The 17,810-nt window shown below is 45.2% G+C and overlaps 1 protein-coding gene across 1 annotated transcript; it reads left to right on the forward strand.

The window, feature by feature from the left end:
- The first annotated feature begins 30 nt into the window (after positions 1–30).
- LOC131266860 (mitochondrial carrier protein Rim2) lies at positions 31–15,206 on the forward strand. Its single transcript, XM_058269527.1, has 6 exons — positions 31–666; positions 8,153–8,423; positions 9,416–9,615; positions 9,700–9,973; positions 11,478–11,725; positions 11,833–15,206. The coding sequence occupies exons 1-6, from the start codon at positions 620–622 to the stop codon at positions 11,960–11,962; spliced, it is 1,170 nt and encodes a 389-aa protein (XP_058125510.1). The 5' UTR covers positions 31–619; the 3' UTR covers positions 11,963–15,206.
- The last annotated feature ends 2,604 nt before the right edge of the window (positions 15,207–17,810 follow it).

The following is a 17,810-nucleotide window of genomic DNA, read 5'->3' on the forward strand; positions in this document are numbered from 1 at the left end:
TATCGAAGGAGTGAAGAAGAGTAAGAAAATCTTTGGTTAAAGTGTGTACGTGAGGACGATATCGAATCGCAACGAACAGGAAAGTGTGTGCATCGTTTATTATTGTTTTCTTTTATCCTTTGGATTGTGCACCGGCAGCAGTGCAATTTCGCTTTCTTCGACTTGTTACCGGAGCAATCACTTAGCCTGAAACATAGAAGCACGCGTTCTGTTCCGATTACATCACAGCGATCACTCGAAGGGGTGTGCGCGCGGTACAGCGGCCGACGGCGTGTTCGCCGAGCCAGGGCCACGGCGAAGCAGGCTCCTGTTTCCACTGTATCCTGAAGTGAAAACAGTCTTCACAAATGATCGGCTTCATCTCGTCCCGAGAGTAAAGAAAAAAGGGTGGTTTCTGGAACTGAACGTACAATCGCTATCGGCGCAGGATTGTGGCAGTAGTAGTAGTTGAGTAAAACTATCGCTGTGGTATTCGTGCAACTGGACAGAAGCGGTTGCGGGAAGTAGAGAGGAGAAGTGGCAACGAACAACAGGAACAGAAATCCCATCTTGTGAAGTTTCAGAAGAATCTTGGGAAGAGAAGAAATTCTTCACATACACAGGGCATTGCTGAAAAATTATGTCACAGCGTGACCGGGAATCTTTCATTCACTTATTCGCTGGAGGGTAAGTACAGCCTTGAGACAAATAACCAAATTCATTCAATTGCTCACTAAATTAAACTTTCTCTACCAATTGAGGCATGAAGAAACTTAGCTTGTGGATAAAATATACATTTCCTCATTGTGATGGAAAAACGATTCAACATGAGCTCGTGGTGTGCGTGTAGGCTACGCACTCGATCCCCCATGGAAAGGGCACAGAGTTTGTTGTTGGTGCGTACGATACAAACGACACGTACGCACCTCGCTATCCATTGACAAAAAACTTATCCAAGCAGCCCAGGATGGGGTAAAGAAAATTGGGCTCGGCTGCTACGATGAAAAGAGAGGTAGCGTATTAATGAGTAGAGGAAAATATTACTAGTTGTAAAATATCTGATCGGACCTCCGCTACCAAGAAGCGCATAGCTACAATGTATTCGTTTGTAGTTTAACGTACTATTTACGCTTCGCTGCAACGTTTAGCTTTTCCCATTGCTCAAACATATTTGCATTCCTGTTTACCGGAGACCCTTTGCTACATTCAAAACGATGAAACTACAAAGCGTAGTTGAATACCGCTGGAAACCGGTTTGCGGGTTTATGAATGATTGTTAATCTATTATTAGCTCCACCAGTAGTAAAACAAGAATGCATTGCAGTTGCATTTTAATATCATCTCTAGATTCAGAAACAGATAGCTTGCAACACTTGCCGTTAATCATATATTAAGCGGTCTCCGATTGTTTTTCTCTTTCGGTTTCTCTCTCGTCGTTTTCTTTTGCTTGTTTCATTTGGGATTCCTCTCCTTCTACCTCTAGGGGTACCAACAACGCTGGATGGTTAAACGAGCGAAAGAGAGAGAAAGGGCTAATGTTGATGTATTGCTAAGGGACTGAAAGAGCGCGCTTGCTTGGGTGGATACGAGAGCACTGCAAATAATTGGAGACGCAATTCCACGGTTGACCTTGAACTTGATACGCAAAACACCGGCAAACGTTTGGGACGCCAAAACATTGCATCTTTCGGTCAGCAGACGGAAGGGGTCGTAGCATAAACAATGCGCCATTGGAATAGTTTCCACCGGTTGTAACACTTGCTTGGAAAGGGTGCTGTAAAGTGCTTGCATCGCCATAGAACAGCAAGTACACCGTAGAGGTTAACTCTAGGGCGACGAATGAATCGGAACGAGTCATAATGATGCACGAGCAACCATTTTTAGTAAGGATAGTTGAATTTGAAATGTGGCTTCGGTTCTTTTTCAATCTGATGCGCAAACAGAGTCCTTGACAAATTTAAAAACTTTACTGCATTCAGTGGATTCGTCTTATCTGACTTCAACGGTGTAGTCGTTTTGCAGGTGCTTTGTCTCTTGTCCTAATAATAATCATGATTTTTATATCTTATCACGGTTTTGATTAATTACAGTCATGGCGATTATCATGCAAGTGACTGTCACTCAATAAGATTGACTTTAAATAATAGAAGATTCAAGATAGTTTGAAAAACATTGGTATTTTGTGATTTTTAAATGATAGTATAGATGTTCAAATAACTGGTTCTCATAAATCGTTCATTTTTGCGACTTCCTTGCTGGGATTAGCATATCTGGCCAGTAGCCTTGCAAATGCAAATCTTCCATCAGTTAGTTACAAATCGGTCCTTCACTCGATCCCGCACACAGATCGTTGCGCTGGCCAACGCTCGATGGTCTCGTGTCTCGGTGCATCGACTCGCGTGAACTCGGTACTATTTCCCGCAGTGCGTTGAAGACCAGTCCTCCTACCCTCTAAGGCAGACGGTGTCCGTCCGTGGGCAAACCTTGCCTTAACGAATTCGTTATGAAATAACACCGTACGCGAGCAACCTGCTCCCCGTTAGTAGGGATGATGATACACGAACCGGGCGCCATGTTGCTGCAAGGGTCGGAGACGTATGCGTGACCACAAACAGCCCCAGCAGACATACAACTACACGCACGCAATATGGTCGCGATGTGATCCATTGGATACGGGCTAAAAATAGCACAGCGACCCTCCCACTTGCCCTTAATATGGTGGCCAGTTGTTTGTCATACTTGAATGTCTCACAGTTTCTGTTTTCGAAGCACAGGGGACACAAGGTTTGATTGTTTGTTGCTTTTAACGTTTTCCAAAACTAGTCAATTGGATGGCAATTCTACTCTTCTGTAAAGTGTATTTCTTTGTGCACAAGGAATCGGTTGTCTGGCTTGATCACCTTCAGATTGCGAGATCTTCTTACCCCGGCGCGCGGAAGTCGTTGTAGAACTGCGTTTTTGCATCCTTTCTGTTCTTGCAAAATAGAAAGCGAATCTCTGAAGCCAAATGTCGTATCTCAACGTGCTCGAAACAAAGAAATAAAGCACCTCTCGAAAGTCATTTGCAATGTAGCAAAAACTAGAATTCTCAAACCTGCCAAGCGCCATCCTCCAAAATGTCGAAAGTGGCAGCCGCCGCAAACCCACCAAAACCGGTTCCGAGTATGGTGATCACGTTTCCGCGTGTCTCGTTATTGCCGCTCCCTAGGGCTAACGGCTCCAGAAACCTGATAAGCACTATTTTGCCCAAGTCCCGCAATGGAGATTTCGATTTGGCTAGTTGTAGATAGTGTCGACCACCCATTCATACAAAAACGCGTTGGAAAAACAACATTGACGAGAGTGAAAAAAGATGATGATGATCATGTAGGTCCTGACCTCGCGCGCTCGAATGACGTCCGCAAACGGCGGGGTTTATGTGTTCCAAAAATACACCGCCATCGCCTGATCGTCCAGAGAACGTGTTCAGCGAGATATTGGGTACAGGCCGCTAGAGCTGGAAATTTGTACTGTAAACAGTTTTCCGTTTCCAGCGGTGATTAAATTCCTTTCCCCGATTGGTCCAACGATGGGAAGGTCTGGAAAAAAGCGAAACCGAAAAAATGTTCTGATTCGTCGAACGGAGGCGATCCTCACAGACGTGCCCCGCGTGCGTGCTGCACAAGAAGCTGGTTTCGCTAGAAATTTGATACTGTCATGCTTCTTCATCTTCCCGCGGTGAACGTTACTTCTTTTCCCGACCCGTGGCTATCACGAGCCGATGCCGATGGCCAAGACGCGGCTAGATTCTCGGCCTGTACTCGCACTCGGCACAATCAATCCGGGCGGGATTTGTGTTGATCACCACACAAGTTCTTCCAGGTCAACCTCGCATCGACTGATAACGGACAAAAACCGGTGCCCGATGGTGCGTCCACTTTTGCTTCATCAGCATGCATGGGCCACGAACAATCCAGTACGAACCGGAATGGGGGGTTTTTAAAGTGGATTTTACAGATTAGCTGCTGGCTCCTGGCGAAGGTAGCGTGGCGCGTTGCAAAGTACCAAGGGCTCGATCGCACGCGGTCCATGGGTGAAAATTATCTGACTGCATTTTCCCTGCGGAATACCGTTCCATTGTCGAGGGAATCTGTTGGTACAATTCATCGGCACCATCTTGCCATTGGCGTTTGGAGCTCGTGCTACAGTTTGCTGAGTTCTATCGTTCTACAATTAGCACGATGCGAACGTGCAGCACACGCATGAAGGTCCTCATCCGTGAGCCGGAGGATTGCAAGATGTGCGCAAGCCAACCAACTTGCCAACTTAAGGGTGGCGTCTTTGTGTCGCACCAGACTGAAATATTTCTCACCTTCGGGAAGTTGACATCGTTCATGCTCCTCGATCCTACGCTAATTTGCTCATCCAACAATACGCCAGCCACCGGTTTTCTTCTCTGGGTGATAATGAGACTGCCAGGATGGAAGATGGGTTTCGATGGGCGGACATACTACAGCTGTCTCTTCCCGGGGAAGAATTGAGTGAGTCCTAACGCCTGCAACTGCGCCATTCGCGTGCGGTAATGTTTAAACTAACAGGTCAACGACAATCGATTGTTGTTCATGCAATGCCTGTGGCGTGATGTTCTTGAAATGATTTATGACCCGTGCAAAAAGCAATACTACTATTTGTAAATGATCATTTTTATCAGATGATCTGTGTAGTGCGACTTTGTCTCATTAGCGAACACTAAGTTACCATCATTTCAATTCCGAGCGGTCTTATTTACATAGCTAATTTTCACCTAAATTTTCGCAATATGTTCGGTCTCAATAAACCGGAATTGAAGATTCACGAAACTGGTTGAAGAATTAGCGCCTTAGCGCTTATTGTTGGTTATCGGTTTAGTTACTATTTTTGGACTTCGATCCGTCGATTACCAAGGTTGTGTAAAAATTGCCATTGTTTGTTTAATTACAATTGTTTAGCAAAACATAAACGCTAAACAGCAAAGTCGATGTGTGAGCTAGTCAGGTGTCCGTTTGTTCTTCCTCCAGGGATATTTGTTTTCGTAATTTCTATTTCAAATTATAGTATGACGAAGGTTACGAAAGACGTTCGCGTTTCCGCTGATTGCTGCTACCAAGAGACGTTGTCGTTTGTCAATTGCGATGACGGGCGCATGTTACGTAAATCACAAGTGGATTGTGATGAGTGAGAGTGGCATTTTTAATAATACATTCTATCCCGAACCGGTCGCGGTACTTCGTCGTCAATCCTAACCTTACCCAAGGGCTCCAACGTTTGATCGATAGTTTTTCTTCTGTTCGATCCAACAGAGACGTGCCTCCTCTTACGCCGTTGTGCCTCATGCACCGTGCATGAATATATCAAATCTCAGCCGACCTCAACGACCTTAACCCAGGATTTGGAAAGAGGGTTTGTCTTGTTGGATCGATAAAATTGCCCCCTAAAATGGTACATTTGTCGTTTCAAATGAGGCATCCATCCATGAGTGCTTCGATTTAACTTTTTTGCTTTATGGTTGACAAAGTTTCCATGCGACTTTCAGTCAGAAAGGTCACCTCGCCAGCGCAAATCACGTAGGCTTTGAAATAAGGTATTTTCTAACGACGCAACTCGGAAGGTCCTTATTAGCTCAAGGCAGGTTGGGTGGGTGGGGTGAGGGGAGGGTGTTATCACCTGATGTACCGCCGGGTCGAAAGCAAAGTTGATTGTCCATTGCTTAACATCTTTCATTTATTCTACAATTTATTGCACCAGATAAGATAAGGAGTATAGAAGCATTAGTTGAGGCGGAGTGTGGCTGAATGATATCTTGCTATCGGCCTTATTTTTTCCGTTGGGTCGTTTGTGTGCCTCGTTCGAAACGAAGCAGTATGATGAGATGGTATTTGTTAATGAAGTCTTGGTGTGTTCTTCTGTACTTTGAACCCTTCCGGATATTTTCGTAAAGGGAATTTTTGTGTGTCTTCCGTCGTATGGTATGTAGAGAATTACAAAAAGAAGTACACTGTCCCCGGTCCCGATGAATCATGATATCAATCAGACGACAGACGACGGGGGCCGCCGGAAAGATAACTGATCTCCTGTCTTTCTTTCGATCCGCTCGCGCCTCACGGCGAGTTTCTTCGTACAAAGGTTGATGGCAACGTGAATAGTCATCTTCAGTCGTGTCAGACAAGAAAAAGGCAAAATAAATCCCGCACAAGGACGCACTCACATACCAATGGACACACACACAGGGAGTGTCGTTCCCCAGGTCGTTTAATTCGTTTCTTCATTTGCACTAAAAATACCCCGACGTGTTCTGGCGAAGAAGTAGAACATGCCTTTGGCACCCTCTCTCAGACGGACTAGAAGGTGAAAGGACTCTTTGCGCGTTTGTGGTAGAGGAAATTCCCTCCCTCCCCCAAGCTCAATGGTCAAAGGGTGGATTAAAATAACAAACAAATTTAACGTGACTGGCGCGCGAACAAGTTTTTTTTTTGTATCGATCGTGACATGAGACATTTCTCGTGTTTTACTGTGCATCGCTGCCCCTTCTAATCATGTGTGTTGATCACGCTTTCCTCACATGTCGGCCGAGGAGAGGCAGTTTTATCGAAGATCGTACCGTGATAGTATTTTCATCACGATCGAGGCAACGAAGAAGAAGAAGCACACAATATCGATGTAGCATAAGTGTAGATACAAATCTTCACTCGCTGTTTGTAAGATTCGGTTGTTTTCGTGCCTGAGTGGTGTGATGTTTGTTTTGGTTCTGTAGGCCTCCCCTTGCGCCTGTTCCTCTAGACTCCTCTTGGTCGATGTTGGTCAACACGTATAAATATGCGTTGTAACGAAGCGTGGTGGTAGAAAGGGCATGGGATCGGTTTTGCAGGTGCATATTGGGGAAACGGCTTGAAATAAATACATCAAATCCTTGCGATATGCATACAAAATAAAAAGACGACCGTAAATACATGCCGAAAGCACATCCCAACCGGGGGGCGCGCGATAATTATGTGTCTTATCTTGGCGCCTTTCGGTGCTATGTCTAGAGGCCATTGTTGTTTGCCATTCGCAATTTCCTGTGTTCATCATGGCAGCAGCTCGGAGGAGGAAATGTAAGGGTATTTGTAATCAGTTCGGTGTTCTTTTTGCTCACAATAATTTGTACACAGCGCAACACGTTGATGATAATGTCGAGCTCTCGCAGCTCGCAATGACAAGCCAATGGTCACGTAAGCCGCAAAAACCGCTAACGAGGAAAGGCGAATTAATTCTACCGGCTATTATCTGAACTCCCCATGCGCCAGATGCGCCATCTGGGTTGGGCTGAAGGCGCGGATTAGTGTTGTAAGATCCGTAGCCCGGATGATAAGAAATGGGGGATTCACCGTAAGGGAAGTAGTTATTTTAGCAACCTCACGTAACCACCAGGAGATGCCGTAACACTGACCGTATCTAAATTTGAATTATTGCATACATTTATTTTTAGCTTCTGTTTTCGCTTTTAACGGATGTGTGGAACGAGCTGACTTCCCAGCTTCCATCATCCACACGTTCGATCACGTTCGATCGCAATTGCGAACGCCGCTGATAGAGCGTATAGAGAGGCATGATGGAAGTATCAGTACGATCGCGAAATAGAGCGAGCAGCCTAATCCGGTGTACAAATCCGACTCGAGCCGGTTTCGAACTCGGTGAACACAAACAGCACTCGACGGACGGCCCTTAGCCCTCGTTTAGAGCCCTCGGTGTTGACGTTAATCGTGCAGGATTGGTTGCGCCAGTCAGGGATGTTCTATTTGCGAGCGGTGTTCGTCGAAGTCGCGGAGATGTTGTTCGACTTGGCAGACAATCTCTCTATGGCGTAAACATTCGCCAGCGGACTACTGTAGATTTCCAATGATTTGTGATTGATTGCCGCCCTAGGGCTTACTCGCAGTGACGTGTGTAGAATCGTGGCCCTGGAATGGAGCGTCAAATGTGGGAATTTTCGTCACTGATACTAAGGACTGATAAGCATCGGGACATGATGGAAACAGCATAACTATCGATTCGGATCGGTTGTTATGCCCGATTCGTGCATGTAATTTCGTTTCATTAATTTAAGTACAAGTGGTCCAATTTCATAGGTTGTCCATTTGACTTTGTTACTTAATGATCTCCTCTTTCCTCATTCCAGTATCGCTGGTACTGCTGGCGCCGTAGTGACATGTCCGTTGGAGGTGGTAAAAACGCGTCTGCAAAGCTCATCGTCGTCGTTCATCCACGCTGCCACCGCTGGTAGACATGCGTTTGCCGCCGATGGAGGGAAACTGACCGATCACCACCACGTACGCCACGTGTCTGCCGTGAACAACGCGGCCTCATCGGCATCCGATCGGCACCACAGTTCAGCACGCCACCAGGCAAGAGTATGCGCTAGCTCGATTCTGACCCGTCGTCGTCCTTCGGTAGGTGTGCCTTTTTCGAGTTGATACCGTTTTGTGGGAATGGAAAAGGATGGGCCAGTAGCGATGCGCGATGATGAAGTATTAGGTTTTGTGGGAATAGTAGACTAGAGCACAGGAGCCGACTGGAACGTGGGGTTTACGCTATCTACCGGAAAACCACTTCTAACCGGCCTAGCTCGATCGCTGGAATCCAGTTCGAGGTGAACTTTGAATACTGGACACTCATGTCCATGCACACTCTCCACCAGTTTGCGGTGATAATGCTGTGTGTGCCTCCCGTCGATCAACCGATCGACGAGTGAGTTGCATAATCTTCCAAAGGTTTGAATCAAGTTTTTCCACATCGTGACAGGCACGATGGTCAGGCTCTCCCGCCGCCGCCTGGCCTGGCCATCCTAGATTGTAGGATGCAACGGGGCACATCGGAACCAGAGTTAACTTGTTTACCAGAACATGTGTGTTACGGCGTAACCTTTTAACCGAGAAGCGGCAGCTCGGGTGGAGTGTCAGATCGATCCCCGGTTATCAAACGGTGGCATAGCTTACGTACTCGCCGTAGCCGCAATACAGAATCTGGCCCATTCCAGATAGTACCGGTTATGGTGCGCCGTTCTATTTCAAAAGAAGCAGACCGCTTATCATCGCGGTGTCTATGGTCTGACCCGTCTTGGAGCGTCTTATGGCGCCGTTCTAGATAGTTCGAAGAAGTGGAAAAATACCGGTCCGATTTTTTGTTCCGGCCTCCGATCAATTCTGGTAAACAGGGGTTTTTTTTTTCCTTCGGTGGCATTCTGCGTAGATGCCTCGTTTATGGGGTTTGTCAATGATAACCAGGGGCCAGGTAGGAGGAAGTATTAGCTTTTGGGGGAGATCATAAACACTTGTTTATAGACTGCGGCATTTCAAGCAGAGATAAACATTTTCAACATCCCAAGAATACCTCCTAAGGTTGATAAATAACATGCTGCTCTTTTGTGGGCTTTGTCTTGCAGATCCTTGCCATTCCGCAGTGTGGATTGTCGACGTCGGTGCAATCGATCAGCATCTGGCAATGCCTGAAGCACATCGTCCAAACCGAAGGCTCACGTGCGCTGTTCAAGGGTCTCGGACCGAACATTGTCGGTGTCGCGCCTTCTCGGGCGATCTACTTCTGCGCCTACTCTAAGACGAAGAGCACGCTCAATGCAGTAAGGTATGTATCGGAGTGTCAAGAAAAGGGCCATCGTCGTCATTTTGTTCGCTAATCGCTCTGTCGAATTCACTCTAATGTCAACAGCATCATTCCGGCCAACTCGCCGTTGGTGCACATCTTGAGCGCTTCGTGCGCCGGTTTCGTCTCGTCGACGGCCACCAACCCGATATGGTTCATCAAGACGCGCATGCAGCTGGACAGCAACGCCAACGGTCGGATGACGGTCGGCGAATGCGTCCGGCGCATCTACGAGTCGCAGGGCGTGCGCGGCTTCTACAAGGGCATCACGGCCAGCTACGTCGGCATCTCGGAGACGGTGATCCACTTCGTCATCTACGAGGCTCTGAAGAAGAAACTGGTATGTATCGAAGCGGCCGATCCGGCAGCCCCCCCTAACCGCATCAAATGCCACTTCTCTTTCCGCTTCAGTCTGCCGCGGTGTTTTCCGTCGCCGCCATTCGTGTCGTCGTCCGCATCGTGTTCTGTGTTAGCATTGTCCGCTCGTTCCATCCATCCGGCATCGTCCACATCATCGTGTCTGTCTGTGTTTGTTCATGTCCATTGTTTGCGAAGTGGTTGCATATGCATGCAGTCTTGTGTCCTGGGTGAAGAGGAATTGGACAAACCTCTCTAGCGGGGAATTGCCTTCAGCGGAACCCTAAGCTCTCTAAAAGGCCCACGGGAGAGAAAGCGAGTTGCAAGTCAAAAACCGAATGATCTTCTTCGAGGTGATCTTTAATGACACTCGATATGACTCGATGAGAAAGAGTACAGAATGACGGAAGTCATCCATAGCGAGAGCGCCCCGCCGAAAAATGGAAAATGGTGGCAGATAAAGCAATAAATGGCGTAAGAGATCTCCGGTAAATTGTTTCAGCGCAAAACATATCTTCCTATACACAGTCATAGTTTTGTAGGTCGAATGCTTTTCGTTCGCACGTGAAGCTGCCAAGACCGGAAGAGAATGAGAATGATGAATGAGGAAGAGAAAGGGAGAGAAAAAATGAGGCAAATCGGGAGACGCAACGAAGAACAACGTGCTCTGGCTATCTCCAGTCCAACTTGAGTCCAAACGCTGGGCCAAGGTATCTGTCTGTTACGGAGGTAGATCTCGGAGATGGGCGTGCTGTTGCATAACTCAATGGAATCGGCATAAATTAGAAAACAAATATGATCACGATCTTTGACTTTCGAAATCCACGATTTGACAAACTTTGTTTCATCATAATGTACCCTTTGTCTTTCGAAATGAGTGATGCAGTGGCCGTTCAACTCTGTAGATTCCTACAACCAAACAGCATCAAATCAATCATACCACCAAATCCACCCTTAAGCCACGTAAAAGGGCACTCGTAATCGTTTCGTACCATTTCAGAACCGCCTTTCATCACATCACACACTCGATAGCGCCTGTGTCTGTGTCGGTCATAACTGAATGTTATAACCTCGCTCGATGAGGCGTTATTCTCGAGCGAGCAATCAGAAACAAGTTACTCTTATAATACTTATAACTCCTAATACTATGCTACTATTGTCTCCACATACTCTCAACCCTAACGTTGCCATCCATTCTGAGCTGGGGAAGCCGTCATCCTCGAAACTGTTGTCCACCACCGTAAATGATACACTTACACAAGCACACGTACACACAGACTACCTACTGGGACTCTGACGCAAATCCATCGCCACTGGTCCAGCCAGTGGCGGTTGCGTGGACAAGAGTTTCGAGTGAGAGGGGCCAACCGGAAGAGTCGGCAACACACTTTGTTGTTGCCCAGAAGAGCGTTGGTTGCGCATGCGCGGACCTTTGATCTGGACTAATCCGTTCCGAAAATTGTGTTGCCTCGTCCTTACCAATATAGCACGAGCTGCGGCAGTCGTCTCCGGCCAAACTGGCAGCGCACGGTGGTGGTGAGTGTGGTGGCAAGACGTCGCGCGATTTCCTGGAGTTTATGGCGGCTGGTGCCACGTCCAAGACGATCGCATCGGTCGTAGCGTACCCGCACGAGGTCGCTCGCACACGGCTCCGAGAGGAGGGCAACAAGTACCGCAACTTCTGGCAAACGATACTGACCGTCTGGAAGGAGGAAGGCAAAGCCGGCCTCTACCGGTAAGTTTGCGAGAAGCGTTTGGAGTTGGAGTGGTTGGAGGAGTGAGGGTCGAAATGTGTGTGTGTGGCTATATGCTTATCCCAAACCCTTCTTTCACGGTTTACAGCGGTCTCGGTACGCAGCTGGTGCGACAGATTCCGAACACGGCTATCATGATGGCAACGTACGAGGCCGTCGTCTACGTGCTCACGAATCCTGCCAGCGCTGGTCTGCTCCCAACCGGAGCTGCCAACTGAGATTGGGCCGAAGGGCTTCCGGCTCCCTCGTCGCCAACACCGCCGCCGCCGACTGCGACCATGCAACCGTCTCGAACCGAGCAGCACGAGCACGATTTTCTACTGAAGGAGGATGACGCACTTCCGCCGCCTTCGTTGGCCCTGCTTTCCACTGCCTTGGCAACGCTGGTGGACAGTGCCCGGCAGACTACCGCTGCCGATAGTGTGGAAAATCTGCAAGTCGCTCCGTCGCTCGATCGTGGATCCAGCGGAGTTGAAGGCGAGTTGGAGACGATCGCCAGTCCTGCATTGATCGTGCATTGTATTTGTGATTTCTTCGTAGATCTGTAAGGTCTAGGGAAGGGATGATATTACTGTGGTTTTTAGTAGCTTTTAAGGTTTGCCGATATGATGATGTAGATTGTAGCGTATTAGAAGAAGAACGACGAAACGTGTAGCGGGAGCCGATGAAACACGGTTTGAATGAGTATTTATCCGACGATAGGGAGGGTTGGTGGGAGTATCCAACGATATTACATCTCGGACACAGAGCAGAGATCTGGCGAACGAAAACTACTATTCCTTGCCCCATGATACAGGGAATAGTAGCTGCATGTTCCGGAGAGGGCGAGAGAGAAAGAGTGGTAACGTGTGGCAGATTATTCTGACACAAACTGCACCCAGCCCATTTATAGACTGATTGTTTGATAATTGCGCAAATGGAATCAAAGAAATCAAAGAAGAAGGACGGTTTTACGTAAGGGAGATTTTTCGTTAAGTAAGTTTCGTTCGCTCATGATGTGCTTCGTAGAGTCGATCGCAATTTAATATATTGTAGAATTGTCCTTAGACGTTTCTGTTGTAGATGTTATGTTAGTGTTAGAAAAGGGCGACCTCTATTTTTTTTTTAGAGAAAAAACAATACGCTTTTACTGGTCAGCTAGGGCACAAAAACCAGAATCATCAACCAGCAACAATAGTTTTCCTTTTTTTCTCTCAGGCGAACGTTTAAGGTTTGCTTTCAATTAAACAAGGAGAGTGAGGGAAATCCTATTCAAATGCAGCGAACGAAGAGCGAGAGTTCAGGGAAAATTATATTAATTTTTTGCGTAAACTCAGTTGCGCTTCAGTTTTGTGCAGTTCAGCCAACCGGTGAAGGCGTAAGAAGTAGGAGGGTTCGACCTGAATAGTCCCTATTCCCCTACCACCTGACCTACGGTTAGGTTGGCATGTTCCGTTCCTTTGAGCCGATAGTGTGAGGACACACCAGGAGTGACCTCACTAGAGTCACTTGCCTTTTACGCATTGCCCGATCGTAGAATTGTTTGATTTACTATTCCACTATAGTACACTACTCGACAAAATTTGGGTGACATGAAATACAGGATTCAAAAGACATCGCATCCAATTATAATAATTGGAATGTAGAAATAATTGAAATGTATAAAATTTGCAATTGGATAGCACTAACCGAATTTTTGGTCTTGATGAATATGATGTACCGTTTTCGTGTAATGTAAGGACCACATATTTAGCAATTGGGGTTTCTCCCGTTAATATGCACCCAACAAAGTGCGCAAATTTAGTAAATTAAGGACCACTGCATTACATACCACATTGGTGATTGAATGATTGAAGCCATGCAAAGGCGTATTTTAGTCGGAAATACCAAATGAGTCACGGTGTCATGTATGATAAATGAAAAATCCTACAAGTGCAACGAGGATGTTCCTTCGCAAATGTAATGTGTTTATCTCCGGGGCCTCTCTTATGGCCGGGGAGGCAATGTGTTATTGCTTTCCCGTTGACTCGACTGTGCTCGCGTTGGCGTTAGGAAAATCATTAGCGACAACGCCGCATTGGCAGAATCCCGCTAAAAGAAGCAAATCGGCATAATTAACGTTTTAAAAATAACCACCATTCTGTCGAAAGAGCCGTGTTTGCCAATCACGAAAGGGCAAGTACCCTACATCGTTCGATTTGGAACATGTCCTTGCTAATCCTTCCGTTTTTACGTGATTTTTAGTAAACACCAGTCTGCGTCCAAGTCTCAATGGGGGTCAGTAATGGTTACTAAAAATAAAAGTGATGTGCCAAAACCCACTCTTTGCTATTCGGAGCGGCGGAGGAACGTTTACTCCGCCTGGCCTTTTTACAGCTTGACGCACGGACGCCGACCTACCCCAAAACAAACAAACAAACAAAATAAAACAAAACAAAAAAACCCTTTACCGTCTACTTGAGTACATACGAACGAGGAGTAGGCTACGTTTTTTGTTTTCTCGTCATTGGACGAAAACAATTAAGATGTCGTTTGCCAATTAGTAGCCGGGGTCGTCCTGGCCCGTTGCCAGGGAGCGATGATATAACGATGGTTTAATAACTATACAGCGCACCCTAGTGGGCGAGACTTATAAATGTAGAGTACAATTAAAAACGAGCCATATAGTTTTGCACAAATACAAGCAAACAATTTGTTTCTCACAGTGCAACATTGATGAAATATTCAAATTACTATTAGTTGGATTCCTGTAGTCATAGTCGAGTGAAATGAAATTCCTTCTAGATCAACAACTGATAACGATACTAAAGTAGAAAAATTAAGCATATTCACAACGCAATATCATCTTGAACTGAGCAACCATTCTGTGTGTGTGTGCAATGTGAACGAATTGCTCCTTGTATGTCCCATGAACCTGAAACAAGTTAACCAAAATTCGAGCGAAACGCTAGAAACAATATTTAATAAAATTAAGAGTTAAAACCAGAATCATATAATCCTAATCAACGAACACAAACACACACGAATTTGCGAAGGATTTGTAAACCGTGGCGGCAATCGGGGGAGGAAGACGCTTTGGCTCGTCGTATGCCGGATTGCTTTGATGATGTCTCTCGCACAATATGGAGGACACTTCGGCTTCTTCTTCCCCCCCGTTGCTGGTTAAATGTTGCTTTACATTGGAAGAAACAGCCTTCGATCGGGTATTGATAAAATTTACTATGAATACTATCTATATACACCTAAATACTGCATACATATATACAAGCATTATTGTAGTAAGAAAATATTGAAACAAAAAACGAAAAGAAACAAAAAGAAAGCAAACTTTAAATTTGAAAAAAGATTGAAACTTCGCCATCGGAGGAGACGTGTAGGGGAGAGGGGCGCACAAAACATGTTATTTTGTTTTCTATTGTTTTTATTGAAATGGAAAAATATATATACATACCAATAAAGTTAATCCAAACAGAACTTGTCGGAGTGTTGGCCTATTTTTTTGTTTCTTCGATGTATGAGATTGATATGTTTTTCGGATTGGTGTACATTTTACTAAAAATACAGCGAAGCGCAGAAGTGAAAGTTCGTTCCAGTTTATTGCTATTTTTTTTGTTTAATTTGGACTTTGATATGGATTCGCAACTGGCGATGACCACTCAGGGATGTTGAAGACGGGGTGAGGGTAGGGAGGGATCTGATTTTCTATTCTAATATACACTGTAACTAATCTTTACGGCCATGTGCGCACCACAACGTGGAGAGCATGGCGCGCATCCTTTGATGAAAATAATTCATAAAGCTCGCAATTGCGTTGATTGATCTGCGTGTTTTTTTTTAAATTCGAGCCGTTGATCAAAGTAGCTGAGAGCTTTCCTAAAAAAATTAAAATGTTTGCGATGTGGAGAAAACAAAACCCTTTCTCGAATGTTTTAAGTCTAGGGGTGACAGCATTGGGAGGAGGTTGATGGAAATTCATTTTATTGTAGATTCAATGGGCTCTGTACGTACTATTTATTTCAGACATTGGCATAATTACATTCTATCTCTTTTTTGTTCTATTGTTTCTTTTGGTTTATTGTATAGTTATTTCAGTAATCGGTTTGAAAGTATTTAGTTTTCCTCTGCGTTCTTTTCTATAATGATCAAGCTCGGGAGTTTTGATGTACTACGTTTGCTCCACCGTTGTCTCCTCTTCGGTTGTGTCCTGTGTTTCTGTTATTTTGCATTCTGCTTAGCTAAGTGTACTTGCAGTGATTGTTCTCTCTCTCTTAGTTCGTCAATCTGTGGCACGCTTTTTACAGAATTGCTGCATTTTCCCCCATATCGTTATCGAATAAAGCGTTAAAAAATAACTATGATTCTAGTTGATCTGAAGCACAGTATTTGTCGTTTTGCATCTGAAGGTGAAGAAAAGCGTTGATCTCTTACGGGTAGTTTCTTTCCCCCTTGCGACGATTTGCATTGCAGTTGGCCCAGCGTAATGAACGTGTAGCGTCTTACTGCTATATATTTAAATCATTTTAAAAACTTCCTGTTTTCGTATTGGCCCATGTCGGGCATGATGCTGCATGACGTAAAATGTGTATGTATATGTAGTTTCAATGGTCATAAGAAGCTAACTTACTATCTTAATAACATCGAGCTGCGACAAAAATACTGTGTAACATTTTACACAAACAGTTTGAGTGAATGAAATGTATGCTGTTATTCTTTCTGTTTGGAGATACGGGTTGTTTAAAAAAAAGTATTTCCCAACTGCCCAACCGGTGCTCGTGCCATGCTGAATGCTGCGCCACAGCGGGCTCGCCACTTAGTCTATAGATATTGTGATACTTAAGGACGGTTTTGAAATAGTTCTATCAACGGCTACATCAACGGCCTTTCGTGGGAGTTTCAAATGACTCGCGAGAACTCTCTGTTGCCTTTTTCGAACGATTACCATGGACTTTTATACAAATGCATTTTCCACTGCCACTAAAAGGTTCGCCCTTTTCGACGCGCAAAGGAAAAAGGGAAATGCTTACGAAATGCGCTTTGATCTGCTGATTCCAACAGAGCTAGAGTTCAAATAATTGAACGAAGCGAAAAGTGATAGCTCAAAGGGTGAACGTGGACGTTGTCCATCATAATAGAATGAATCGGACATGTGTTAGATTTGTTTGTTATATTTGTTTGATACAGTGGCATATTGCACCGCCGCACTGACTCAATTCATATAATCTGTAAACTTATTTCAACGAGTTTTTGGCCTCTACGGCTACCCTTGTTCGGAGGTTGATATTTAAAACGTTCACTAGTATTAGTTAGAGCATGCGCTACAATTAACTGTTAGTGATTGGTTTGGTTTACATCTGCTCGGGTTTTTGTGTATACGTTGGAGAGAATGTTTTGACAACTTTTTCGTTTTCGACTGTAATGAAGAAGTATTTCGTATTATACTATGATTCATATTTTCATAAAGATTTTCCTATTTTTATCGTTCTGAGAAAAATTATGTATCTCTTTTCAATCATAGCTTTCCTTCAAAACAAATTCATACTTTCTTTTCATTTGTCTCTTTCCTTAACACGTAGCGAAAGTCAACCCTTACTTGGAATACTCGTTTCTTGCGCACTCTCATTCTTCCCCTAGCCGTTAAATAAACTGTTGAATGTATGTATATCTCCTAATACTATTCGTTTGCTCAAACTCAAACCATCGTAAAACTATTATCCATCGCTTTTGCTAGAAAATGTGTAGATTTTCCCCCCCTATCGTTCGTGCTGCTTCTTCAGTAGCGCTCGGTCGATCGATCACATCGGTCCCTCCGTACGTTCCGCCTAAAGATCGTTTGCTTTTCACCAGCCGGGACAAAGGGTTGTGAGAGGAGGGGTCCTAAATGTGTTCTCGACTATTACTAGTGCGGTGTGGTTTTGCCTTCCTTGCGAATGCAAACCGATTTTATCATTAAAGTTATTGTTTAAATACTGATTACATCTTGATTGACTTTGTTCGAGTTCGCTTTGGTTTTTCCTTTTGCTTGGAGTGAGCTAAATCCATCGGGGATCGGATGTGGTCACTCTTTTCCGTCGTCCGCCACCGGCACCG

The sequence above is a fragment of the Anopheles coustani genome, chromosome 2 (assembly GCF_943734705.1).
Source record: "Anopheles coustani chromosome 2, idAnoCousDA_361_x.2, whole genome shotgun sequence".
Taxonomy (NCBI): Eukaryota; Metazoa; Arthropoda; class Insecta; order Diptera; family Culicidae; genus Anopheles; species Anopheles coustani.